The sequence below is a fragment of the Dendropsophus ebraccatus genome, chromosome 5, assembly GCF_027789765.1.
Source record: "Dendropsophus ebraccatus isolate aDenEbr1 chromosome 5, aDenEbr1.pat, whole genome shotgun sequence".
In the NCBI taxonomy this organism is placed as follows: Eukaryota; Metazoa; Chordata; class Amphibia; order Anura; family Hylidae; genus Dendropsophus; species Dendropsophus ebraccatus.
The window spans coordinates 8,157,973-8,184,870 of NC_091458.1; the positions used below are offsets into that span (position 1 = coordinate 8,157,973).

General features: G+C 47.3%; 1 protein-coding gene across 4 annotated transcripts in view; it reads right to left on the reverse strand.

Annotated features, from left to right (window-relative positions):
* Nucleotides 1-26,898, reverse strand: part of LOC138792246 (NACHT, LRR and PYD domains-containing protein 12-like) — a 258,306-nt gene that overhangs the window by 227,109 nt on the left and 4,299 nt on the right. For 2 of the 4 annotated variants that reach the window (XM_069969446.1, XM_069969440.1), the window contains exons 2-3: nt 26,060-26,131; nt 1,607-1,716 (exon numbers count right to left, since the gene is read on the reverse strand). In XM_069969446.1, coding sequence (XP_069825547.1) covers nt 1,607-1,664 — 58 coding nt within the window. In that variant the 5' untranslated portion in view covers nt 1,665-1,716; nt 26,060-26,131. Of the gene's footprint in view, nt 1-640; nt 901-1,606; nt 1,717-26,059; nt 26,132-26,898 lie in introns of those variants that run through there. The other 2 variants (XM_069969441.1, XM_069969443.1) reach the window with 2 other exon arrangements.

Consider the following 26,898-nt stretch of genomic DNA (forward strand, 5'->3'; position numbering starts at 1 on the left):
TATGTGTACATGTGTTTTTATTATTATTATGTTGTGTTTAGGTGTGGTATCTCCTATCTATTAATCTATCTATCCATCTACCTATCTATCTCCTATCTATCTCCTATCTATCTATATATCATCTATCTCCTATCTATTTATCTATTAATCTATCTATCCATCTACCTATCTATCTCCTATCTATCTATCTTCTATCTCCTATCTATCATCTACAGTATCTATCTCCTATCTATTATCTATCTATTAATCTATCTATCTATCTCCTATCTATCATCTACAGTATCTATCTCCTATCTATTATCTATCTATCTCCTATCTATCTATCTATCTATCTATAATCTACAGTATATATCTCCTATCTATCTATCTATCTATCTATCTATCTATCTATCTATCTATCTATCATCTACAGTATCTATCTCCTATCTATTATCTATCTATCTATCTATCTCCTATCGCCGAAAAAAGTTTTCACACAGGGCACCATTTACCCTAAGGCCGGCCCTGACCCTGTCCACTACTGCCACCTTCTGGTTATCACCTTCAGCAGCAGGCCAATAACACTCATGTATCAGGACAGGCAGATCTAATGGAAAGTGAAAGTAAAACTGGACGTGTCCGTCTAACGGAGATATCTCACCCTCTGTGTCCTCAGTGGTCCCAGCTGTCTGCAAAACCTTCCCAAGTCTGTCTGCTTGTCTCCAGCAGCCGACTCTGCTCCCCGGGCTACTGCAGGGACCTCCACAAGAATCACAGACTTCCAGCTACTTGGGTCTCCGGTGCTGATCCAGCTTGGCTGTGGAAGTGGTGGGGGGGTGCAGATGTTACGTGCTCACGTTCGGTCACATGACCCTCTAAGTTTCCAGGAAAGTGAGAAAGATAACATAGCAGGGGCGGAGTCTGAAGAGGAGGGAGGATTCCAGTTAGGGAGGAAGTGAGCAGTATGGAGGAAAACTCTAATGTAACATCAACAATATTGTGTACGGTTCACAAATTAGATCAAGTGGTCTCAACTATACCTAACCAATGGGCAATATAAAAGAATAAGTTTCTCTTATATGTAATGATGGAAGCAAAATAAGTGAAAGGACACAGGAGGTGGAACAAAGAGTGGAAGATTGGTACGAGAAGTTATCTAAAGAAGTAAAAGAGATAAGAACAATAGCTACAGAATCAGAGGAAGATTACAGAAATAGAAGACAGGGCACGGAGGGTTAATATAAAGTTGACAGGTTTTGCTGATGGTTGTGAAGGTAGAGATTGCATCCAGTTTATCTATGAGTGGCTACTAGTTACCTTTACCGCTGCTATCTGCTATGGGCTCCTGGACGATCTAGCGATCACCCGGGCAGCTCCCTGCGGCCTCTCCAGCCCTCTCACGCATGATGCTGACGTGTGTAATACTGACGTGAGCACTGACAGCGCTCGTTTGCTCCTCAATATCACCCCGTGTAATAGGGGCTATAGGCTCCCCACTCGTGTATCTCCTGTAGGGTCTTCTCTAAGACCCATACTGGTCAAATTGTTGTTGTTTTTTTGTAGCGGTGAAGAGACGCTTACGTGATGCTGGTATTCAATATGCCCAATTTATGATGGCTCTACTCACTTTTATGAGGACAGCGATACGGCTTCTTTTCTTGTTTGGTCGTCCTCTGTCTCTTCATGCTGGCTTGTTCTTCCTTTTTTGAGGCCTTGGGCTTCTTCTTCTTTCTGAAGCTGCAATACAGATGAATGTAGCTGTATGGGGTATAAGATAGTATCCTGGAATGTAAAGGGTGTGGCAGACCCCTTAAAGTGTTTTACAATCTTTAAAAGCCTCCATGATTATCTCCCAAACATAATATGCCTACAGGAATAAGAAAAAAAAAACCACTACTACCATAATCATGCCTTGTTACTACATGTGAGCCATCTCCTATGCATATTATGTGGAATAGGGAGGTGCGGCTGACGCCCAGGGACTCACCAGGTCTGTGGTACACGATTCAGGAAAAAAGCCAGCAATGCAGCCGTCCCATAAAACATCCATTTTTATTCAATATCAGATACAAATTACATATACAGTGCTGGCCAAAAGTATTGGCACCCCTGCAATTCTGTCAGATAATACTCAATTTCTTCCAGACATTTAATTTGTCTTCAATGGAAAACCACAAAAAGAATTGTCAAAAAACCTAATTGGATTTAATTCCACACCAAACACAAAAAAGGGGGTGGACAAAAGTATTGGCACCCTATAAGTATAGGCCAGTAAAGGTTTAACTCCTAAAATAGTTTGATCAAAAGTATTTACCACCATATGTATTATTCATCCTAGTATACTGGATTTGGTCAGTATCAGTATGGGGGTAATGGCAGGTGTCAGGGTGTGGCGGTAATAGTTGCCCCTTGTATACAGGTATTATTAGTAATATTGGTCTCAGTATACAGGATTTGGTCAGTATCAGTATGGGGGTAATGGCAGGTGTGGCGGTAATAGTTGCCCCTTGCATACAGGTATTATTAGTAATATTGGTCTCGGTATACAGGATTTGGTCAGTGTGACAGTGATACGTATAGTAATGATATAGGTTAATGGATTTTTCTGGCTAACACGGTACTATACTGTTTTCTTCAGAGACAAATAATACAAACAGTACCAATGTACAAGTAACAAATATTACCACCACATACTGACTAATACCACCGCTGCTACTAAATAAAATCCACTGTACAAAGACCAATATCGCCTCATACAGTGACCATATAGCAGCAGATATCAGCTCTACAAGGACTCACAGGGGTCGTCTTCTCCAATCAGAGCTGCTCTCTTTGACTCTTCCTCTCCATCCGGCCTGGGCCATTATGAGGACTTCTCTCAGTCACAAGTTTTCCCCATAGGATCTGCCAGACAAACATTTTAGGCTCCTGACTCATGGCCCATCATTATCCTTTACATTTATACTGCCCCATCTGTGCCTTCATATAATGGTTAGTTCCATCTGTATCCATATAGTAGTTAGACCCTTCTGTGCCACTATATAGTAGTCTGGCCCCTCACTGTATATCTCTATAGTAGTTAGGCCTCCCTGTGCAGCTCCCATGTAGTGATAGGCCCCTCGGTGCAGTGACCATATAATAAGGCTGGCCCCATCTGTGCCTATACAGTGTCCCAGAACAGAGTATTTATCGGTCATTTTATGTCTGCATTTTTATTATAGTCAGTTCTGTTCTGGAAACATAGTCCCACTGCAAACTGTGTATATTATGTCATCCCTCTTAGTATTCAGGTCTGCTGTTTCACTTATTTCTCATGTATATTCAGTTATCAGTGCCTAATTGTGTGAAGATGCAATGGCTTGGTGAGTCACGTGACTTTTCCCTGGCTGCCATAGTAACCCCAATAGCCGTCGAGTTTCGGCTGGGGATGCTATGTCACTTCCTGTCCACCTCAGTAGCCTTCTCTCCACCTTCAGGGGAGAAGGATGTGTGTTGCTGCTGCTCCTGTGCTACAAGGCCGCAAACCCGCGGTACCTGCTCCTGCACTGACCAGAAGCGCTCCGGACCAGTTGGGACCTGTTTCTCCTTCTCAAGATTCTTCAAGTCTCTCATCTCTAACCAAGGATCTGGGTGTCGTTCTTCAGTCATTACTCTCATCATCCTTCATTATCATCAACAGCAAGTATTCCTTTCAACTCCATTCCGCCCAGTATCATATCTCCAGCACTACTACTCCCATCATTCAGTCTCCTTACTACAAGTACCGCTATCATCACAGCCTATAGCAGCATCACCCATTACTTTGTTATATCCAAGTCTGCCTTTATCCTGGTTGCATCCAGAGAGACTGTTGCTATTGGTTACCACTGTTGCAATAAACGCGCGGCACAACTACCGTTGTTTCTGAACCCTGGCATTGGTCTAGTTATTGGGGCCTTGACTAGGGACAACAAAGAATTGCTCTGCCTCCGCATGGTCAGGTCCCCGCTGGTTAGCTGCTTCCCCTCGTGCCAAAACCGTGACCTAACATCAGGCAAGTGGCTACCCGGGTCCTACCTAGTACTACCACCTACTACTACTCTCAGCGGAGTGGCCCAGCGCACCTATATGTACTATATACCACTCAAAGCAGCCTGTCTTTAGGTCCTCAGTCAAGCTTCTGTAGTTTATCCCCCTTCTGGGCAGCCTCTGTAACATAGGCCGCTCTGTGCTGTATAGCTCCACCTGTACTATAGCCCCCCTTTGTAATAAAGCCCCCTGTAGTTTAGCCTCTCTTTGTAATAAAGCTCCTCCCTGTAGTATAGCCCCCCTTTGTAATAAAGCCCCCCCTTTGTAATAAAGCTCCCCCCTATAGTATAGAACCCCCTTTGTAATAAAGCCCCCTGTAGTATACCCCCTTTGTAATAAAGCCTCCCTTTGAAATAAAGCCCCCTGTATTATAGCACCCCTTTGTAATAAAGCTCCCCCCTGTAGCATAGCCCCCTCTTTGTAATAAAGCCCCCTGTAGTATAGCACCCCCCCTTTGAAATTTAGCCTCCCCCTGTAGTATAGCACCCCCATTTGCAATGAAGCCCCCCTGTAGTATAGAACCCCCCCTTTGAAATAAAGTCTCCCCGTAGTATAGCACCCCCCCCTTTGAAATTTAGCCTCCCCCTGTAGTATAGCACCCCCCCCTTGAAATAAAGCCTCCCCCTGTAGTATAGCACTCCCTTTGAAATGAAGCCTCCACTTTGTAATAAAGCCCCCCTCCCTTTGTCCAGCCTCTGTCCCCCATAGCAAAAATAAATAAATAAATAAATAAATAAATAAATAAATAAAAACTACTCACCTCTCACCAGCTTCCAGTGGCGCCCTCCCCCAGCGGCCGGAAGTGATCTGGCGTCTGATGCGACATTCCCTCTAGCTGTGCATGCGTCTTAAAGACGTACACACAGCTAAAGGTTACGCTAGATCGCCGCTCGTTTACTGAACCTATTACACGGCCCGATAATCGTTAAACAAGGGCTGCAGGGACATCGTTACCGATGTCCTTGCAGCCCTTGCTTAACTACATACATTACCTATCCACGTTCCAGGGCTGCTGCTGCTGCGGTCTTCTCCCCAGGTCCCGCACGCTCTAACTTCAGAGTGGTCTGTCAGCTGACAGGCCACTCAGCCAATCACCGCAGCAGCAGCAGCAGCTCTGGAGTGTGGATAGGTAATGGATACCGTCAGTCGCCGGCCGCGCACCGCTATTACACGTAGTGGTGCGCGGTCGGCACCCGAAAAATATAGGTCCAGCCGATGACAGCGATCAGCCGATGACAGCGATTATCGGCTGATTGTTGTATTTATTACATGGCCTGATTCGGCCGATTATCGTTCCGTGTAATAGTACCCTAAGTAGGTGGATTGGTGTCATTAAGAGGTAAACAAGGGGTCAATTTTGTTATAAAACATCCCCTAAAACAACAAATATCACATACATGAAAACAGTCAGATTTACTAAGACAAATGCACTAGAAGTTTGGAATTCTCCAAATAGCAGAAACAGGTGTAAATGCCAGGTATCAGATTATTATCTAGAAAGATGGACATGGGTAAATAGCTGTAAAACGTGATAAAATTACAATTCTTTTATGAGACAATAATATAAAGGTGTAAAGAAAAGTGTCTGACATGTCTATCACGATGCACCACATATATCACACAGAATGGGCCACATCTGCTGCGTGTTCTGCATCCATGATCTAGTTTGAACAGTGTAAGTCAGGGATTGGGAGACTTCAGCCCTCCAGCTGAGGCAACTACAATCCCCATCATGTCTGGATAGAAAAAGCAAAGCTCAGCATGCGCCATATCGCTATTCAATGTCTACAGGGCCACTAGAGAAAGCCAAGTACATTGCTTGCTCATACCCATCAGATCCATAGAGAATGAATTATCAGCAGCTCACGTGCCAATCACCACTCCATAAATAAGAAGAAAAGGAGTCAGGGGCCCAGTGGCTGGACCCCCAGATCTCACACCTATCCCTAAATATTAGGTCTGTTTTTTTATGTAGAAAAACCCTTCCATTACTTCTCACATATACTGCAATGCTTGTACTTGTATTGGTTGCTGTAAGTGATTGTTATACGGTACAGGTGAGGGGGGGGGGGGCTCTCTGGGTTCACATCACATTTACTGCCTCCAAACATCCACTAATACACAGGTGTCAAACTCAGGCCCTCCAGCTGTTACAAGACTACAACTCCCATCATGCATGGACAGCTAAAGTTTTGTCTGTCCAGGCCTGATGGGAATTGTAGTTTTTTAACATCTGGAGGGCCTGAGTTTGCCCCCCTGCACTGTATGCCCAGGATGTGGATCAGGATTATGATTGGCTGTATGGGTAAGCCACTGCAGCTTGTCCTGCCTATTGCATCTTTATGATATTTATTTTCTGTATTTAAATGTTTTTATTAATTTTCCAACATTAAAACATTAAACAAACAAATTTCACTTATGAAATGAGCAGGTAATGTATAGCATTTCGGTCATAAGCTAACCTGGTGCAAGGGAGATACCTGCAATAGCAGAGATAATTACAAAAGAACCAAAACATCGTCAATGTGCATTTAAAACTATGAAACAACTGAAGCTCTCATGGGAAGCCCAATGTGGACCTCCGAATCTAAGTGCCTGGGATATTCCGGCTCACCCCAGATCTATAGGTGGGTCCTCAGCCAAGATCCTCTTCTGATACCACGTAGCTATACAAAAACACTCTTTGATAGAGCGCTGCACCTGTGTGGGCAGCAAAGCGATGTAACTCTCCCAACAGTCAAAAAATCTTTCCACATGAGTCTCCCTTCTCTGCGAAGCTTCCACCCAGTCCATTTTCATAATGAAAGATAGTTTTTCTAGAAACAACCGGAATGGGGGGGCAGTGGGGTGATTCCATGTGTGCAGTATGGTTTTCACGCCCGCAGCAGAGAGCATGTATATGAGTTTTCTGCCACCCGCTGAACAGGGAAACTCCTGTGTGTCTATATAACCAAAAATAGCCCATATTGGGCCCGAGGGAATGTAGTTAACCAAATGTGTGGTAGCAAATGTGGTGACCCGATCCCAGAAAGAGCGGACGGCAGGACACCCCCATAAGTAGTGGTATATGCCCGCCCCTCCCTTACGACATCTGAAACAGGAATCCGACTGGTAGAGACCCATTTTGTAACCTCTAATCGGTGAGAGATATGATCTATGAAGCAGTTGTAGCTGCATCTCCAGGTACCGGCGAGAGGGTAGGTATCTAAGGCCTCTTATATGAGCTTTTAGAAGGATAGAGGTTGTCATTTCCGGAATGTCTTGCGACCATTTGGTCATTGTAGCCGGAGATTGAGCGAGGTCCAAGGGGGAGTGTATAAAGCTATAGTAATAGGAGGCGTGACCCCGCATGTTGGGAGGGTGTCTAAGAGCTTTTTTGATTTCTAAGGACCATTCCAGTGGATGTATTGCTGCCAGCACCTTGGAGACATAGCTATGTGCCTGTAAGTAGGAAAAGAAAGGTATGTTTATGTGCGGGAATTTTTTTAGAGAGGTCCACTAAAGAAAGAACCGCATGTGTGTCAGGGTGTAAAAACTGTGACACGTAACTAAGTCCAGCTTTGTGCCAACGGATAAACTCACCATGGGGTGAGCAATCTTGGAAGTCGGGATTATGTATGAGGGTGAGGAATGGCGAATAATATGGGTGTAGGCACTTGGCCCGCCTCATTTTTTGCCATGCCCGCCATGTTGCCATCAACAGAGGATTTAATCTACAGGTTTCAGGGATGTTTCAAAAGGGCTGATGAACGAGGTTGGCCAGGGAAAGGGGCGGAAGGAATTGTTGGTCTCGTTTAGGATCGGTGAAGTGAAAGGTGTGATACAGCCAGTCCATCGCCACACGCATGAGAGTCGCTATATTGTATGCCCGGACTTCCGGAAAGTTCAGCCCCCCCATTAAATTTGGGTTGTTTTAGGAGATGGAATGGGATCCTGGATCTGCCGCCCCTCCAAATAAAGGAGCGGAATAGGGAATTGATTTTGTTTTCGTCTTTGGGGCGCAAATAAATGGGGAGGGAGTGGAGGATATAAAGGAGACGAGGGAACTCCACCATTTTCAGGAGGTATGCTCTGCCCACGTAGGATAGCGGTAAGTTACGCCAGTTTGACACAGTGTCTTCTAGGAAGGAAATATAGGGCCTAATATTAGTTTTATAGAGAAGGGAGATTTGTTTCAGTAAGGTAATGCCCCGATATGTAACCTCAGAGGAGCGCCAATGAAAAGGGTATGCGTAAGTCCAGCGTGGGCGTGGAGGGCCTCGAAGCAACAAAGCCTCCAATTTGTCTAGGTTAATTATATAGCCTGAGAGTTTACCCAGAGCCTGGAGGTCGTCCAGTAAAGGGGATAGTGCGGATTGGGGGTTTTTAATTACAAGGAGGATGTTGTCCGCGAACGCAGTCATAGTGATGTTGCCGGGAGACGGCGGGTTGGTGTCAGAAGGTGTAGTTGGGGATAGGTAACATAGTAGAGCAGGGGTACTCAACAACTATTAGTGAAGGTCCACTTACCGGGGTCTTTTGTCAGGTGAAGGTCCGAGCTGAACATCAGTAGGATTTTGTTTTGTTTTGTTTTGTTGCTTTACACAAACATTGTTGAACTATTTACATACAGAATTGCTGCTTATTAGTGGGAAAACTATCATTTTCTCTCTCACAGCCCTTTAAAATTAGGTACACAGGGGGTGACTGCCTTAGTAGTATTTAGCTCCCCTGTGTGCTCTCCCCCTGTAGTATATAGCCCACCTGTACGCTCTCCCCCTGTAGTATATAGCCCCTGTGCACTCTCCCCCTGTAGTATATAGCCCCCCTGTGCTCTCTCCCAGTATATAGCCCCCCTGTGCTCTCTCCCAGTATATAGCTCCCCTGTGCTCTCTCCCAGTATATAGCCCCCCCCCCTGTGCTCTCTCCTAGTATATAGCCCCCTGTGCTCTCTCCCAGTATATAGCCCCCCTGTGCTCTCTCCCAGTATATAGCCCCCCTGTGCTCTCTCCCCCTGTATATAGCCCCCTGTGCTCTCTCCCAGTATATAGCCCCCCTGTGCTCTCTCCCAGTATATAGCCCCCCTGTGCTCTCTCCCAGTATATAGCCCCCCTGTGCTCTCTCCCCCCTGTATATAGCCCCACCTGTGCTTTCTGCCCCTGTGCTCTCTCCCCCTGTATATAGCCCCCCCGTGCTCTCTCCCCCTGTATATAGCCCCCCTTTGCTCTCTCCCCCTGTATTTAGCCCCACCTGTGCTTTATCCCCCTGTATATAGCCCCCTTGTACTGTCTCCCCCTGTATATAGCCCCCCTGTGCTCTCTCCCCCTGTATATAGCCCCACATGTGCTTTCTCCCCCTGTGCTCTCTCCCCCTGTATATAGCCCCACCTGTGCTCTCCCCCCCTGTATATACCCCCCCCTGTGCTCTCTTCCCCTGTATATAGCCCCACCTGTGCTCTCTCCCCCTGTATATAGTCCCACCTGTGCTCTCTGCCCCTGTATATAGCCCCACCTGTGCTCTCTCCCCCTGTATATAGCCCTCCCTGTGCTCTCTCCCCCTGTATACAGCCCCACCTGTGCTCTCTCCCCCTGTATATAGCCCCACCTGTGCTTTCTCCCCCTGTGCTCTCTCCCCTGTATATAGCCCCCCTGTGCTCTCTCCCCCTGTATATAGACCCACCTGTGCTCTCTCCCTTGTATATAGCCCCCCTGTGCTCACTGATCAGTGTAATACCCTCCACTATAAAAACATGACCCTAAATATATATATATATTCAGCATATAAGAGAGAAAAGGGTCTCACTCAAATTTGTGTAGCGTGAAGAAATACAAGAAAAGAACAAATGAGGGGGAAAATGGCAGAGCTTCTAGATCAGGGGTACTCAACAACTTTTAGTGAAGGTCCACTTACCGGGGTCTTTTGTCAGGTGAAGGTCCGAGCTGAACATCAGTAGGATTTTGTTTTGTTTTGTTTTGTTGCTTTACACAAACATTGTTGAACTATTTACATACAGAATTGCTGCTTATTAGTGGGAAAACTATCATTTTCTCTCTCACAGCCCTTTAAAATTAGGTACACAGGGGGTGACTGCCTTAGTAGTATATAGCTCCCCTGTGTGCTCTCCCCCTGTAGTATATAGCCCCCCCTGTGTGCTCTCCCCCTGTAGTATATAGCCCACCTGTACGCTCTCCCCCTGTAGTATATAGCCCCCTGTGCACTCTCCCCCTGTAGTATATAGCCCCCCTGTGCTCTCTCCCAGTATATAGCCCCCCTGTGCTCTCTCCCAGTATATAGCTCCCCTGTGCTCTCTCCCAGTATATAGCTCCCTTTGCTCTCTCCCCCTGTATATAGCCCCACCTGTGCTTTATCCCCCTGTATATAGCCTCCCTGTACTGTCTCCCCCTGTATATAGCCCCCCTGTGCTCTCTCCCCCTGTATATAGCCCCACATGTGCTTTCTCCCCCTGTGCTCTCTCCCCCTGTATATAGCCCCACCTGTGCTCTCTCCCCCTGTATATACCCCCCCCTGTGCTCTCTTCCCCTGTATATAGCCCCACCTGTGCTCTCTCCCCCTGTATATAGCCCTCCCTGTGCTCTCTCCCCCTGTATATAGCCCCACCTGTGCTCTCTGCCCCTGTATATAGCCCCACCTGTGCTCTCTCCCCCTGTATATAGCCCTCCCTGTGCTCTCTCCCCCTGTATACAGCCCCACCTGTGCTCTCTCCCCCTGTATATAGCCCCACCTGTGCTTTCTCCCCCTGTGCTCTCTCCCCCTGTATATAGCCCCACCTGTGCTCTCTCCCCTGTATATAGCCCCCCTGTGTTCTCTCCCCTGTATATAGCCCCCCTGTGCTCTCTCCCCTGTATATAGCCCCCCTGTGCTCTCTCCCCCTGTATATAGCCCCACCTGTGCTTTCTCCCCCTGTGCTCTCTCCCCTTGTATATAGCCCCCTGTGCTCTCTCCCCCTGTATATAGCCCCCCTGTGCTCTCTCCCCCTGTATATAGCCCCCCTGTGCTCTCTCCCCCTGTATATAGCCCCCCTGTGCTCTCTCCCCCTGTATATAGCCCCCCTGTGCTCCCTCCCCCTGTATATAGCCCCCCTGTGCTCCCTCCTCTGTATATAGCCCCCCTGTGCTCTCTCCCCCTGTATATAGCCCCCCTGTGCTCTCTCCCCCTGTATATAGCCCCCTGTGCTCTCTCCCAGTATATAGCCCCCCTGTGCTCTCTCCCAGTATATAGCCCTCCTGTGCTCTCTTCCCCCTGTATATAGCCCCACCTGTGCTTTCTGACCCTGTGCTCTCTCCCCCTGTATATAGCCCCCCCCCCGTGCTCTCTCCCCCTGTATATAGCCCCCCTTTGCTCTCTCCCCCTGTATATAGCCCCACCTGTGCTTTATCCCCCTGTATATAGCCCCCCTGTACTGTCTCCCCCTGTATATAGCCCCCCTGTGCTCTCTCCCCCTGTATATAGCCCCACATGTGCTTTCTCCCCCTGTGCTCTCTCCCCCTGTATATACCCCCCCCCTGTGCTCTCTCCCCCTGTATATAGTCCCACCTGTGCGCTCTGCCCCTGTATATAGCCCCACCTGTGCTCTCTCCCCCTGTATATAGCCCTCCCTGTGCTCTCTCCCCCTGTATACAGCCCCACCTGTGCTCTCTCCCCCTGTATATAGCCCCACCTGTGCTTTCTCCCCCTGTGCTCTCTCCCCCTGTATATAGCCCCCTGTGCTCTCTCCCCCTGTATATAGCCCCACCTGTGCTCTCTCCCCTGTATATAGCCCCCCTGTGCTCTCTCCCCTGTATATAGCCCCCCTGTGCTCTCTCCCCTGTATATAGCCCCCTGTGCTCTCTCCCCCTGTATATAGCCCCCCTGTGCTCTCTCCCCCTGTATATAGCCCCCTGTGCTCTCTCCCCTGTATATAGCCCCCCTGTGCTCTCTCCCCCTGTATATAGCCCCCCTGTGCTCTCTCCCCCTGTATATAGCCCCCCTGTGCTCCCTCCCCCTGTATATAGCCCCCCTGTGCTCCCTCCTCTGTATATAGCCCCCCTGTGCTCTCTCCCCCTGTATATAGCCCCCCTGTGCTCTCTCCCCCTGTATATAGCCCCCCCTGTATATAGCCCCCCTGTGCTCTCTCCCCCTGTATATAGCCCCCCTGTGCTCTCTCCCCCTGTATATAGCCCCCCTGTGCTCTCTCCCCCTGTATATAGCCCCCCTGTGCTCTCTCCCCCTGTATATAGCCCCCGTGTTCTCTCCCCCTGTATATAGCCCCCCTGTGCTCTCTCCCCCTGTATATAGCCCCCCTGTGCTCTCTCCCCCTGTATATAGCCCCCCTGTGCTCTCTCCCCCTGTATATAGCCCCCCCTGTGCTCTCCCCCCCTGTATATAGCCCCTCTGTGCTCCCTCCCCTGTATATAGCCCCCCTGTGCGCTCTCCCCCTCCCATATAGTATAAAAAAAACAAACCACTTATACTCACCTAAGTCCTGCGCGTCCTCTTCTCTTCCTCCTGTGGCCGCACTGCAGCGGTCACTAGAGGCCGCCGGCGCAGGAACGTCACTCAGCGCCGACACCAGAGAGGGAGCGCGGCCTCTTGTGACCGCTGCGGCCAGTGAGAGGTGACTGACAGGGAGGGAGCCAATGGCTTCCCCTCTGTCAGTGCCGCTGCTGCCGCTCGGTACGAGCGCTCATAGATACTTTCTGTACAGGGAGCAGCGCCGCAGCCGGGGTCCGGACAGCTGGCCGCCGCGGTCCGGGTTTGGACCGCGGTCCGCCAGTTGAGGACCCCTGTTCTAGATACTTTCACTTTCAGCATCTGAGTGACTTAGAAAGGGCACTCTGGAGATTTTTTTGTTTTAATCAGCTGCTGTCCGAAAATTATACCGATTTGTATATTACTACTATTTAAAAATCTTCAGTATTTCCGTACTTATCAGCTGCTGTATGCCCTGCAGGAAGTGGTGTATGCTCCCCAGTCTGATGGGGATTTACTGCTGCTCTGGGTAGTTCCTGACATGGACAGGGGTGGCAGCTGTTTAAGAATAGTTGATAAACGATTATCCAGTATAGATCGGCTCTGGCTTTACCTCTATAGACTTCCATACAGCAGGGAGAAAAACACTCACACAGCGCTGTGATAGGAAGCAATCTCATCATATAAAAAGAGTAACTTTATTTCACCACAGAGTAAACATAATAATGGAGTTTGGGGGGATGATGGGGTTAGTAGTAGATGGAGTTGGGGGGATGATGGGGTTAGCAGTAGGTGGAGTTTGGGGGTGATGGGGTTAGTAGTAGATGGAGTTGGGGGGATGATGGGGTTAGTAGTAGATGGAGTTGGGGGGATAATGGGGTTAGTAGTAGATGGAGTTGGGGGGATGATGGGGTTAGTAGTAGATGGAGTTGGGGGGTGATGGGGCTAGTAATAGGTGGAGTTGGGGGGAATGATGGGTTTGGCAGTAGATGGAGTTGGGGGGGGATGATGGGGCTAACCCCAAACTCCATCTACTACTAAGTATACATGTATCCAGTATACATGGAGGGGGAAGGGGAATCCCATACAGAACCACCTCCACCCCCCACCCCGGTATACTGGGTTACTGTAATATACAGGATTCCCCTCCCCACTTCATCCCTCCAACTCCATCTACTACCAGGGATGTGGAGTCGGAGTCGGAGCTAGTTTTGGCTGGAGTCGGAAAAAAATGTAACGACTCCGACTTTAAAAAAATCTTTAAAAAATGTAGAATTGAATTTTGATATGAATTCTACAAAGTTTTGCTCATGAATATATATTATAAGCAACATTCTAATAGGACACTGGCCCTATTACATAAGGGTGGTCGGGGAATATATCAGTAATAGTAGACTGGCCCTATTAGATAAGGGTGGTCGGGGAATATATCAGTAATAGGACACTGTCCCAATTACATAAGGGTGGTCGGGGAATATATCAGTAATAGGACACTGCCCCTATTACATAAGGGTGGTCGGGGAATATATCAGTAATAGGACACTGTTCCTATTACATAAGGGTGGTCGGGGAATATATCAGTAATAGGACACTGGCCCTATTACATAAGGGTGGTCGGGGAATATATCAGTAATAGGACACTGGCCCTATTACATAAGGGTGGTCGAGGAATATATCAGTTATAGGACACTGACCCGTTTATATAAAGGGGGTCGGGGGATATATCAGTAATAGGACACTGTCCCTATTACATAAGGGGGGTCGGGGAATATATCAGTAATAGGACACTGGCCCTATTACATAAGGGGGGTTGGGGAATATATCAGTAATAGGACACTGGCCCTATTACATAAGGGTGGTCGGGGAATATATCAGTAATAGGACACTGGCCCTATTACATAAGGGTGGTCGGGGAATATATCAGTAATAGGACACTGGCCCTATTACATAAGGGTGGTCGGGGGATATATCAGTAATAGGAGACTGACCCTATTACATAAGGGGGGTCGGGGAAAAGGTGTCGGTCACTAGTTGGCAGTTTGTTTCTGAGCTGGAAGAGTCCATTGTGTGGGGGGAGATCTGTGCTGTTCTCTTCCTGGATGCTGGATGACTGTATATGAGCAGCAGTGTAATATGAAGATATCCTGTGTAATATAGAGGAGGAGAAGACATAAGTAGTGTTGCTGTAACCTCTGTCCTCAGTGTGGGGTTTTCTCTCTGGGAGAGGATTGTGTGTTTTTCTTCCGTGTTCTATGTCTGCAGCTGTGTGTGTGTGTGTGTGTGTGTGTGTGTGTGTGTGTGTGTGTGCGCGCGTGTGTTATGGCTGCAGTAGGCTGTGTGTGTGTGTGTGTGTGCGCGCGTGTGCTATGGCTGCAGCAGGCTGTGTGTGTGTGTGCTATGGCTGCAGTAGGCTGTGTGTGTGCGCTATGGCTGCAGCTGTGTGTGTGTGTGCTATGGCAGCAGATGTGTGTGTGTGTGTGTGCTATGGCTGCAGCAGGCTGTGTGTGTGTGTGCCATGGCTGCAGCTGTGTGTGTGTGTGTGTGTGTGTGTGCTATGGCTGCAGATGTGTGTGTGTGTGTGCGCTATGGCTGCAGCAGGCTGTGTGTGTGTGCGCCATGGCTGCAGCTGTGTGTGTGTGTGTGTGTGTGCTATGGCTGCAGCAGGCTGTGTGTGTGTGTGTGTGTGTGTGTGCGTGTGTGCGCTATGGCTGCAGCAAGCTGTGTGTGTGCTATGGCTGCAGCAGGCTGTGTGTGTGCATGCTATTGCGTGCCCCCACAGTGACCTTCTATATCACTATGTGACCTCAATATTGCTATGTGTGAACCCTCTCTATATCATTATGTGTGGCCCCCTCTCTATATCACTAGGTGTGACCCCTCTATATCACTATGTGTGATCCCTCTCTATATCACTATGTGTGATCCCTCTCTATATCACTATGTGTGACCCCTCTCTATATCACTGTGTGACCCCTCTATATCACTATGTGTGACCCCTCTATATCACTATGTGTGACCCCTCTCTATATCACTATGTGTGACCCCTCTATATCACTATGTGTGACCACCTGTATATCACTATGTGTGACCCCTCTATATCACTATGTGTGACCTCTCTATATCACTATGTGTGACCCCTCTATATCACTATGTGTGACCCCTCTATATCACTATGTGTGACCCCTCTCTATATCACTATGTGTGACCCCTCTATATCACTTTGTGTGACCCCTCTCTATATCACTATGTGTGACCCCTCGCTATATCACTATGTGTGACCCCTCCTTATATCACTATGTGTGACCTCTCTATATCACTGTGTGACCTCTCTCTGGCCCTATTACATAAGGGGGGTTGGGGAATATATCAGTAATAGGACAATGGCCCTATTACACAAGGGTGGTCGGGGGATATATCAGTAATAGGACACTGGCCCTATTAAATAAGGGTGGTCGGGGGATATATCAGTAATAGGACACTGGCCCTATTACACAAGGGTGGTCGGGGGATATATCAGTAATAGGACACTGGCCCTATTACATAAGGGTGGTCGGGGAATATATCAGTAATAGGACACTGTTCCTATTACATAAGGGTGGTCGGGGAATATATCAGTAATAGGACACTGGCCCTATTACATAAGGGTGGTCGGGGAATATATCAGTAATAGGACACTGGCCCTATTACACAAGGGTGGTCGGGGGATATATCAGTAATAGGACACTGGCCCTATTACATAAGGGTGGTCGGGGAATATATCAGTAATAGGACACTGACCCTATTACATAAGGGTGGTCGGGGAATATATCAGTAATAGGACACTGGCCCTATTACATAAGGGGGGTTGGGAATATATCAGTAATACAGCACTGGCACTATTACGTAAGGGTGGTCGGGGAATATATCAGTAATAGGAGACTGGCCCTATTACACAAGGGTGGTCATGGGATATATCAGTAATAGGACACTGGCCCTATTACATAAGGGTGGTCGGGGAATATATCAGTAATAGGAGACTGACCCTATTACATAAGGGGGGTCGGGGAAAAGTAGTCGGTCACTATTTGGCAGTTTGTTTCTGAGCTGGAAGAGTCCATTGTGTGGGGGGAGATCTGTGCTGTTCTCTTCCTGGATGCTGGATGACTGTATATGAGCAGCAGTGTAATATGAAGATATCCTGTGTAATATAGAGGAGAAGAAGACATAAGTAGTGTAGCAGTAACCTCTGTCCTGTGGTGTTTTCTTTCTGGGAGAAGATTGAGTGTTTTTCTTCAGTGTTCTATGGCTGCAGCTGTGTGTGTGTGTGTGTGTGTGTGTGTGTGTGTGCGTGTGTTATGGCTGCAGCAGGCTGTGTGTGTGTGCGCTATTACTATGTGTGACCCCCCTCTATATCACTATGTGTGACCTCTATATCACTATGTGTGACCCCTCTCTATCACTATGTGTGACCTCTATATCACTATGTGTGACCCCTCTATATCACTATGTGTGACCCCTCTATCTCACTATGTGTGACCCCTCTATATCACTATGTGTGACCCCTCTATATCGCTATGTGTGACCTCTCTCTATATCACTATGTGTGACCCCTCTATATCACTATGTGTGACCTCTCTATATCACTATGTGTGACCTCTCTATATCACTATGTGTGACCCCTCTCTATATCACTATGTGTGACCCCTCTCTATATCACTATGTGTGACCTCTCTATATCACTATGTGTGACCTCTCTATATCACTATGTGTGACCCCTCTCTATATCACTATGTGTGACCCCTCTCTATATCACTATGTGTGAACTCTCTATATTACTATGTGTGACCCCTCTCTATCACTATGTGTGACCTCTATATCACTATGTGTCCCCTCTATATCACTATGTGTGACCCCTCTCTATCACTATGTGTGACCCCTCTTTATCACTATGTGTGACCCCTCAATATCACTATGTGTGACCCCTCTATATCACTATGTGTGACCCCTCTCTATATCACTATGTGTGACCCCTCTCTATATCACTGTGTGTGACCTCTCTATATCACTATGTGTGACCTCTATATCACTATGTGTGACCCCTCTCTATATCACTATGTGTGTGACCCCTCTCTATCACTATGTGTGACCCCTCTCTATCACTATGTGTGACCCCTCTCTATATCACTATGTGTGACCCCTCTCTATATCACTATGTGTGACCCCTCTCTATATCACTATGTGTGACCCCTCTATATCACTATGTGTGACCCCTCTCTATATCACTATGTGTGACCCCTCTCTATATCACTATGTGTGACCTCTCTATATCACTATGTTTGACCCCTCTATATCACTATGTGTGACCCCTCTCTATATCACTATGTGTGACCCCCCTCTATATCACTATGTGTGACCCCCCTCTATATCACTATGTGTGACCCCCCTCTATATCACTATGTGTGACCCCTCTATATCACTGTGTGACCCATCTATATCACTATGTGTGACCCCTCTCTATATCACTATGTGTGACCCCTATATATCACTATGTGTGACCCCTATATATCACTAAGTGTGACCCCTCTCTATATCACTATGTGTGACCCCTCTCTATATCACTATGTGTGACCCCTCTCTATCACTATGTGTGACCCCTCTCTATATCACTATGTGCGACCCCTCTATATCACTATGTGTGACCCCTCTCTATATCACTATGTGCGACCCCTCTATATCACTATGTGTGACCCCTCTATATCACTATGTGTGACCCCTCTCTATATCACTATGTGTGACCTCTATATCACTATGTGTGACCCCTCTATATCACTGTGTGTGACCCCTCTATATCACTATGTGTGACCCCTCTCTATATCACTATGTGTGACCTCTCTATATCACTATGTGTGACCTCTCTATATCACTATGTGTGACCCCTCTATATCACTATGTGTGACCCCTCTCTATATCACTATGTGTGACCTCTATATCACTATGTGTGACCCCTCTATATCACTGTGTGTGACCCCTCTATATCACTATGTGTGACCCCTCTCTATATCACTATGTGTGACCCCTCTATATCACTATGTGTGACCCCTCTATATCACTATGTGTGACCCCTCTCTATATCACTATGTGTGACCCCTATATATCACTATGTGTGACCCCTCTCTATATCACTATGTGTGACCCCTCTCTATATCACTATGTGTGACCCCTCTATATCACTATGTGTGACCTCTCTATATCACTATGTGTGACCCCTCTCTATATCACTATGTGTGACCCCTCTCTATATCACTATGTGTGACCCCTCTCTATATCACTATGTGTGACCCCTCTCTATATCACTATGTGTGACCCCTCTATATCACTATGTGTGACCCCTCTATATCACTATGTGTGACCCCTCTATATCACTATGTGTGACCCCTCTCTATATCACTATGTGTGACCCCTCTCTATATCACTATGTGTGACCCCTCTCTCCCCTTTTTGCAAAAAACGGATGAAAAACTGATTAAAAAAACGAATGCATTTGTGTGCATCCGTTTTGATCCGTTTTTCCATTGACTTCCATTGTAAAAAAAAAAAACGGATCCGTTTTTTTTAACGGACACGGAAACGTATTTGTGTGTAATTTTTGTGTCCGTCAAAAAAAAAAAGATCCGTTTTGATCCGTTTTTTTTATAATGGAAGTCAATGGAAAAACGGATCAAAACAGATGCACACAATTGCATCGTTTTTTTTAATCCGCTTTTTGCTAAAACGGATGGAAAAAAAAAACATAGCAAAAACACAGTGTGAACCCAGCCTATCTTTAAAGTGACTGTACCACCAGGCCCAGGCTGAAGCACTGGAGGCGGCCGACCCACCTTTAGTGGGAGGAAACCCCAGCTCCTTTTTGATAGGGTTCCATTGATTCTAATGGAGTCACGTCATGGAGGGGCTGGAGTTTCTTCCCACTAAGGGTGAGTCAGCCGCCTCCAGTGCTTCAGCCTGGGCCTGGTGGTACAGTCACTTTAAGTATGGTGAATATTTAGTTAGAAACATAGAAGGTTGTCAGCAGGAAAAGACCACCTGCTCCATCTAGTCTGGTTGTGAGTAGTTCAGGACATGGAGGCTGGAGACTGGCTGCATCCACTGCACATACAGGAGAAGCTGCTTTATATACAGTATTCCTTTATTCCCCAGGATCATATAGGACATTAGGGAGAAGCTGCTGAGCCTGTGTGATAGATAACTCCCCTGGTATATGACCGGCCATTTATGAAGGAGCAGGAGTCGGAGTCGGAGCTGCGGCTTCCCCACTCCACAGCCCTGTCTAATACTAACCCCATCATCCCTCCAACTCCATCTACTACTAACCCCATCATCCCCCAACTCCATCTACTACTAACCCCATCACCCCCCCAATTCCATCTACTACTAACCCCATCACCCCCCAAACTCCACCTACTGCTAACCCCATCATCCCCCAACTCCATCTACTACTAACCCCATCACCCCCCCAACTCCATCTACTACTAACCCCATCACCACCCCAATTCCATCTACTACTAACCCCATCACCCCCCCCAATTCCATCTACTACTAACCCCATCACCCCCCCAATTCCATCTACTACTAACCCCATCACCCCCCCAACTCCATCTACTACTAACCCCATCACCCCCCCCCCAATTCCATCTACTACTAACCCCATCATCCCTCCAACTCCATCTACTAACCCCATCATCCCCCCAACTCCATCTACTACTAACCCCATCACCCCCCCCAATTCCATCTACTACTAACCCCATCACCCCCAAACTCCACCTACTGCTAACCCCATCATCCCCCCAACTCCATCTACTACTAACCCCATCACCCCCCCAACTCCATCTACTACTAACCCCATCATCCCCCCAACTCCATCTACTGCTAACCCCATCATCCCCCTAACTCCATCTACTACTAACCCCATCACCCCCCAAACTCCACCTACTGCTAACCCCATCATCCCCCCAACTCCATCTACTACTAACCCCATCACCCCCCAAACTCCACCTACTGCTAACCCCACCATCCCCCCCCAAACTCCATCTAATACTAACCCCATCACACACCCCAATTCCATCTACTGCTAACCCCATCACCCCCCCCAATTCCATCTACTGCTAAGCCCTTCATCCCCCTAACTCAATCTACTACTAACCCCATCATCCCCCCTACTCCATCTACTACTAACCCCATCATCCCCCCCAATTCCATCTACTACTAACCCCATCATCCCCCCAAACTCCACCTACTGCTAGCCCCATCACCCCCCCCCAACTCCATCTACTACTAACCCCATCATTCCCCATAACTCCACCTACTACTAACCCCATCATTCCCCCTCCCCAACAAAAACAAAAAAAAAAAACAACGTTTGTTCTCCTTACCTATGCCGGGCGCAGGCTCTTCTCCTTCTGTAGACGGAGCTGGGCGGTCTCCTGTAACTCCTCCTTCCCCCATTGGTGGAGCAGTTTGCTCACTAGTGTTTCTCTAGCCAGACATGGCTAGTTCTGGAACTCTTTTCATATAACTACCTCACTCTCTGACTAGTCTACTCTCTCTCCTCAGAGGACTAAACTAGCTCTTAGGCCTCATTAGTCCACAATGGTTTCTGTAATGGCGGATCCGCGATCACGGACCTGTGATTGTGGACAGCACTTTGTGCCTCTGTAGTGTTCCGCAATTCATGGACCACTACATTGTAGACAGTTAGTGATTCATTACGCAATTGATGATCCGCACTACAGCATCTCCTATTTTTTTGTCAAATACAATTGTGTTAAGAAAAAATGCAGATGTGTGACTAGCCCTAATGAAAAGAATGTGATCTATCTGTCAGGATGGTATCTCTGCGGAGCGTCATGCGCCTCTCTGCTCGTGCTGTTCGGCCGATAAGGCACTGATTTTCTTGTATCCTGTTTCTGTGTTTTGTTTTGCTGTGTGTGAACTCTGGTTTATTGCTCACCTGGGTTGGGAGACACACCCGACTTCACCTGCTGAGTTCTGTCTGGCCATGTCAGGGTTAATCTGTGTTCTGGTTCTGCTGTGACTGACAGGTCATCCTGCCAGTGGATCTGTCTTGTTCTCAGCTGTCTGTGCTTGGAGATCAGGGGGATGGTCCAATTACGTTCTGGACCAGAGCCCTGGCCTCCTATATAACAAACCTCAGTCTATGCCCTTATTGCTGGAGATTGAGCTTGTCTCAGCCTGCTTCTGTTTAGCTCTGTGTTTATTCTGACTATTTTTGCCTTGTATTCTGACTATCCCTGCTTGCTGCCTGCCCCTGACCATACTGCCTGTTTATTGACCTTGCTTTTGGATTGTGTTTTTGTACTGCGCTGCCCGATTGTTGTGACCCGGACTGTCGACCATTCTTTATTGTGTTTTGTCTGTCTGTCTTGTCTTTGTGTCCCACCAAGCCAGTACAGGGACTGCCGCCAAGTTGCCCGCCGCCATCTTAGGGTGGATTGCGGCAAGCAGGTAGGGACAGTGGGTGGGGTTCAGTGTCAGGGCTCACATTCTTGTATTGTCCTGCTGTCCGGTTCCTGACACTATCTTTCAAAAAAATTAAGACAGTTTTTGCGGATGTGTGAATGAGGCCTTAAAGGGGTTATCCAGTGTGGGGGCACTTTTTGGGTGGGACCGGGGTGGAGGTGGCTGAAATAAAAGATGTCCACTCACCTCCCCGGTTCCAGCGGCGGGTCACTCATTGCGACGCTCTGCTCCCCGGCCGCTTCCTGGTGTCTGACGCCGCCCGAGACGCTACGTCTCAGCGCCGCTCAGCCACTAAGTGAAGAAGGCGGGATCCGTTTGAAGTCCGCTCGGATCCCGCCTCCTTCACTGAGTGGCTGAGCGGCCCTGAGACGTAGCGTCTCTGGCGGCGTCAGACACCAGGAAGCGGCCAGGAACCAGGTACCGGAGCGTCGCAATGAGTGACCCGCCGCTGGAACCGGGAAGGTGAGTGGACTTCTTTTATTTCAGCCACCTCCTCCCCGGTCCCCCCCAGAAAGTTCCCCCATGCTGGAGCATCCCTTTAATTTAGCTCATATATCCTAAGGGAGGATTGGGGAAAACACACCTTGTGACCTGTAAAAATGAAATAAAAGCAGCAAAAATTCACAATGAAAGACAGGTAGCTATAGATAGCAAAAAAAACTCCCAAAAACTCTTCAAATATATTAATGCAAAAAAACCAAGGTCAGAGCATGTAGGACCCCTAAATAATGGCGAAGGGGAATTAATAACTGGGGATCAGGAGAAAGCTGAGTTACATAATGGCTTCTTCAGTTCTGTGTCAAGACCGGCAGGCGTAGACAAGACACAAGACAGTGGGCCCTGAATCTGACACCACCCACTGTCACCTGCCTACTTGCCTCGGTCGACCCTAGGCGGTCGCGGACAACCACGAAGACAATCCCTATGCTGAATACGTGCAAAACATAAAACGCAGACAGACAGACAAACACAATGCAGAAAGGTCAACTAGCCGAGTCAGAAACCGAACGAGCAACGCAGTACCAAATCAGGAAGAAGCGGGTAGTCAGAGGGCAGGCAAAAGGTCAGAATCCAGGTAAGACAAAATAGAAGAATAGAGCAGAATACAGGGAACTGGGGAGCTGGGATCAGAACAACTAATAACCAGCAGGGAAATGAGGAGCTGACTGCTTTTTATCCAGGATCAGAGCTTAGGTCCAGCAGCTGATTGGAGCAGCCCTGATCCCAGCACCAAGCTCAGCTGAACAGACCTAGCAGTGCAGTAACCCCTGCACTGCCAGAATTCTAACAGGCAAGGCAGGTGTGACTGAAAAGTAAAACACAGTTCAGACACAATTCACATGCAAACACAGACAGATATTCAGCGCTTCCTCGGCCGCCCGGCACAGACCGAGGAGCGCAAAGTCACATTCCTAACATTCTGTATATACAAAAGAGGATGGAGCTGTGGTGGGTGGGGCCAGTACTGAGGTGGTGGGGCCAGTGCTGCTAACACATGTAATGTACTGAACTGGTTTACTATAGATATGGTCCAAGATAAATTAAATAAACTTAAGGTCACCAAAGCTCCAGGGCCTGATGGATTGCACCCCAGAGTTCTTAGGGAACTCAGTTCTGTAATTTCTCTACCCTTGTATGAAATATTCAGTGATTCTTTGCTTACTGGTATTGTGCCGAGGGAGTGGCGTGAGGCAAATGTAGTGCCGATCTTCAAAAAGGGCTCTCGAACTTCCCCAGGTAACTACAGACCTGTAAGCTTAACGTCCATTGTGGGGAAACTATTTGAGGGGGTTACAAGGGACTACATCCAGGAATATGTAGTGGCTAATAGTATTATAAGTGATAACAGCATGGTTTTACTAAGGACAGAAGCTGTCAAACCAACCTGATATGTTTCTACGAAGAGGTAAGTAGAAGCCTGGATGGCGGCAATGCTGTGGATATCGTGTACCTGGATTTTGCTAAAGCGTTTGACACAGTTCCTCATGGACGTCTGATGGGTAAGTTAAAGTCTATCGGTTTGGAAAGTTTAATGTGTAACTGGATTGAAAACTGGCTTAATAATCGTACCCAGAGAGTGGTGGTCAATGATTCCTACTCCGAATGGTCCCCGGTAATAAGTGGTGTACCCCAAGGATCAGTACTGGGCCCTCTTCTGTTTAACTTGTTTATTAATGATATTGAGAATGGAATTAACAGCAATGTTTCTATCTTTGCAGATGACACCAAGCTTTGTAGTACAGTACAGTCTATGGAGGATGTGCAGATATTACAGGATGACTTAGACACACTGAGTGTTTGGGCGTCCACTTGGCAAATGAGGTTCAATGTGGATAAATGTAAAGTTATGCACCTGGGTACTAATAACCCGCATGCATCATATGTCCTGGGGGGAGTTACTCTGGGAGAGTCACTGATAGAGAAGGATCTGGGTGTACTTGTAGATAATAGACTACAGAACAGCACACAATGTCAGTCAGCTGCTTCTAAGGCCAGCAGGATATTGTCATGCATTAAAACAGGCCTGGACTAACGGGACAGGGATATAATATTACCGCTTTATAAAGCTTTGGTGCGGCCTCATCTGGAGTATGCCGTCCTGTTTTGGAACCCAATTCATAAAAAGGACGTTCTAGAGCTGGAGAGGGTACAAAGACAGGCAACTAAACTACTAAGGGGAATGGAGCATCTTAGTTATGAGGAGAGATTAAAAGAATTACATTTGTTTAGTCTGGAGAAGAGACGTTTAAGGGGAGATATGATTAACTTATTTAAATATATAAATGGCCCCTACAAGAAATATGGGGAAAAGATGTTCCAGGTAAAACCCCCTTAAAGGACAAGGGGGCACTGCCTCCGCCCAGAGAGACAAGGGGGCGCTGCCTCCGCCCGGAGAGACAAGGGGGCGCTGCCTCCGCCTGGAGAAAAAAAGGTTCAATCTCCGGAGGCGACAAGCCTTCTTTACAATGAGAACTGTGAATCTGTGGAACAGTCTACCCCAGGATCTGGTCACAGCAACAACAGTAGAGGGCTTCAAAACAGGAGAGACAAGTTCTTAGACCAAAATAATATAAATGCATATGTATAGAACCTATCACCCCTCCCCCTTCCCTGCATCCCTCCCCTCCTTGGTTGAACTTGATGGACATGTGTCTTTTCTCAACCGTATTAACTATGTAAGTGACAGAAAACAAGGCATCTGACAGGCTGGGAGTAAGTGGAGGGCCATTCATAAGGTACCCCTGACAGGGATTGGATCTCAGTCAGCTTACAAATCAATCACCTGAGAGGACAAAACACATCATCAATCAAGAGTCAGATAACCCTTATGTTACTTTTTCCTACAGCTGTGCTCATTAGTGTACTGGGAGACAGTGACACCAAGTGGTGGGAGCAGCATACTACAGACCTTCGTCTCATAGCACATAACACAGACAGTACCAACCTATACATGCTTATAGAAAAGCAGTGGACATCCGCTATGGGACACTGCATCACTGGCGTGAAACAAGTTACACAGTCAGGACTGTGCATATAGGAAGGCAATAGTCCTTGGCACTATCAGGCTTGTAGCAGGAAAACTACGGAGACTCCAAACACTTGCAGTGCCTCTGCTGAACACGTGGTGCTCTGTGCACAGAATACAGACAGTCCAGAAAATAGAAGCTTTACAATAGTATTCACGGCACTCACGTCTGTTCAAACTTCTTTATTCCTTTATAAACAGTTAATGATACAAAACACATGTGGACAATGTATGTGTTGTTTATCATTGACTGTTTATATGGAGTAAAGAAGTTTGAATGACGTGAGTGCTGTGAATACTCTTCTGAAGCTACTACAGTCAGGACAATGATTCTAAACATCCAGTCCATTTTATGTACTAATTGTTTTTTTATTTATTCATACATTGGTGTTTTTATGTTTATGCACTAAAACTAAACTAATATATATTAAAGTGAAACTAATGGCAGACTCTAAAAGACTCTAACCTGCTGTTACCATGCAATGGGGAAAAGGATTCTGAGACTGAATGTAGTTTTCTTACCTTCATCCTCAATGTCGTTTTTCTTTTAAGAGAGTCCGTCAGCAGCTGTTCCCGTCCCGAATACTGTTGATGCTGTTCAATAGAGAAGACGTGTTACCATTCATTTGGCTGTATGTGCTTCCAGAATGTATAAACATGCTTTTATCCTCCAGTGGGAAGTGTCAAGAGACGAGTTATGAGACTCCTGACTCCTTACTCCTGCTGTAAGGGTGGCTTCACACGTACCTGATCCGCAGCGAATTTCATATTGCGAGTTTGCAGCAAAATCCGCTGCAGATCCTGGTAGTGGGAAGTTAAATGGGTCACATACCCGCAGCAGAATTTTTATTACGCTGACAGTATGTGCCCCTTTAACCCCACGCAGCCCCGACCCGGAGCATACAGTACCTGCTTGGCGCCGCGGCTGTGTGTGAGACTCCGGGAGCCGGGAGCCTCACACACCGTTGCCGCGCTGAGCAGGTAATGTATGCTCCGGGTCGGGGCTGTGTGGGGTTAAAGGGGCACATACTGTCAGCGTAATAAAAATTCTGATGCTGGTATGTGACCCATACAACTTCACACTACCAGGATCTGCAGCGGATTTCGCTGCAAACTCGCAGTGTGAAATCTGCTGCGGATCCGGTACGTGTGAAGCTACCCTAAGGGTATGTGCACACTGAGGAACAGGTGAGGAATTGAAGAGGAATCAGCTCTTAATTTTCGCTTGAAATTTCTCTCGTAACATATAAATAGAGCAATGTCCCATTGTGTTTAATGGGATTTCTGCTCTGTTGTTCACACTGAAGAATTTCCAAGCAGAATTTTCTGCTGCAGATCTGCTTTCTGCACAAAGAAGTGAC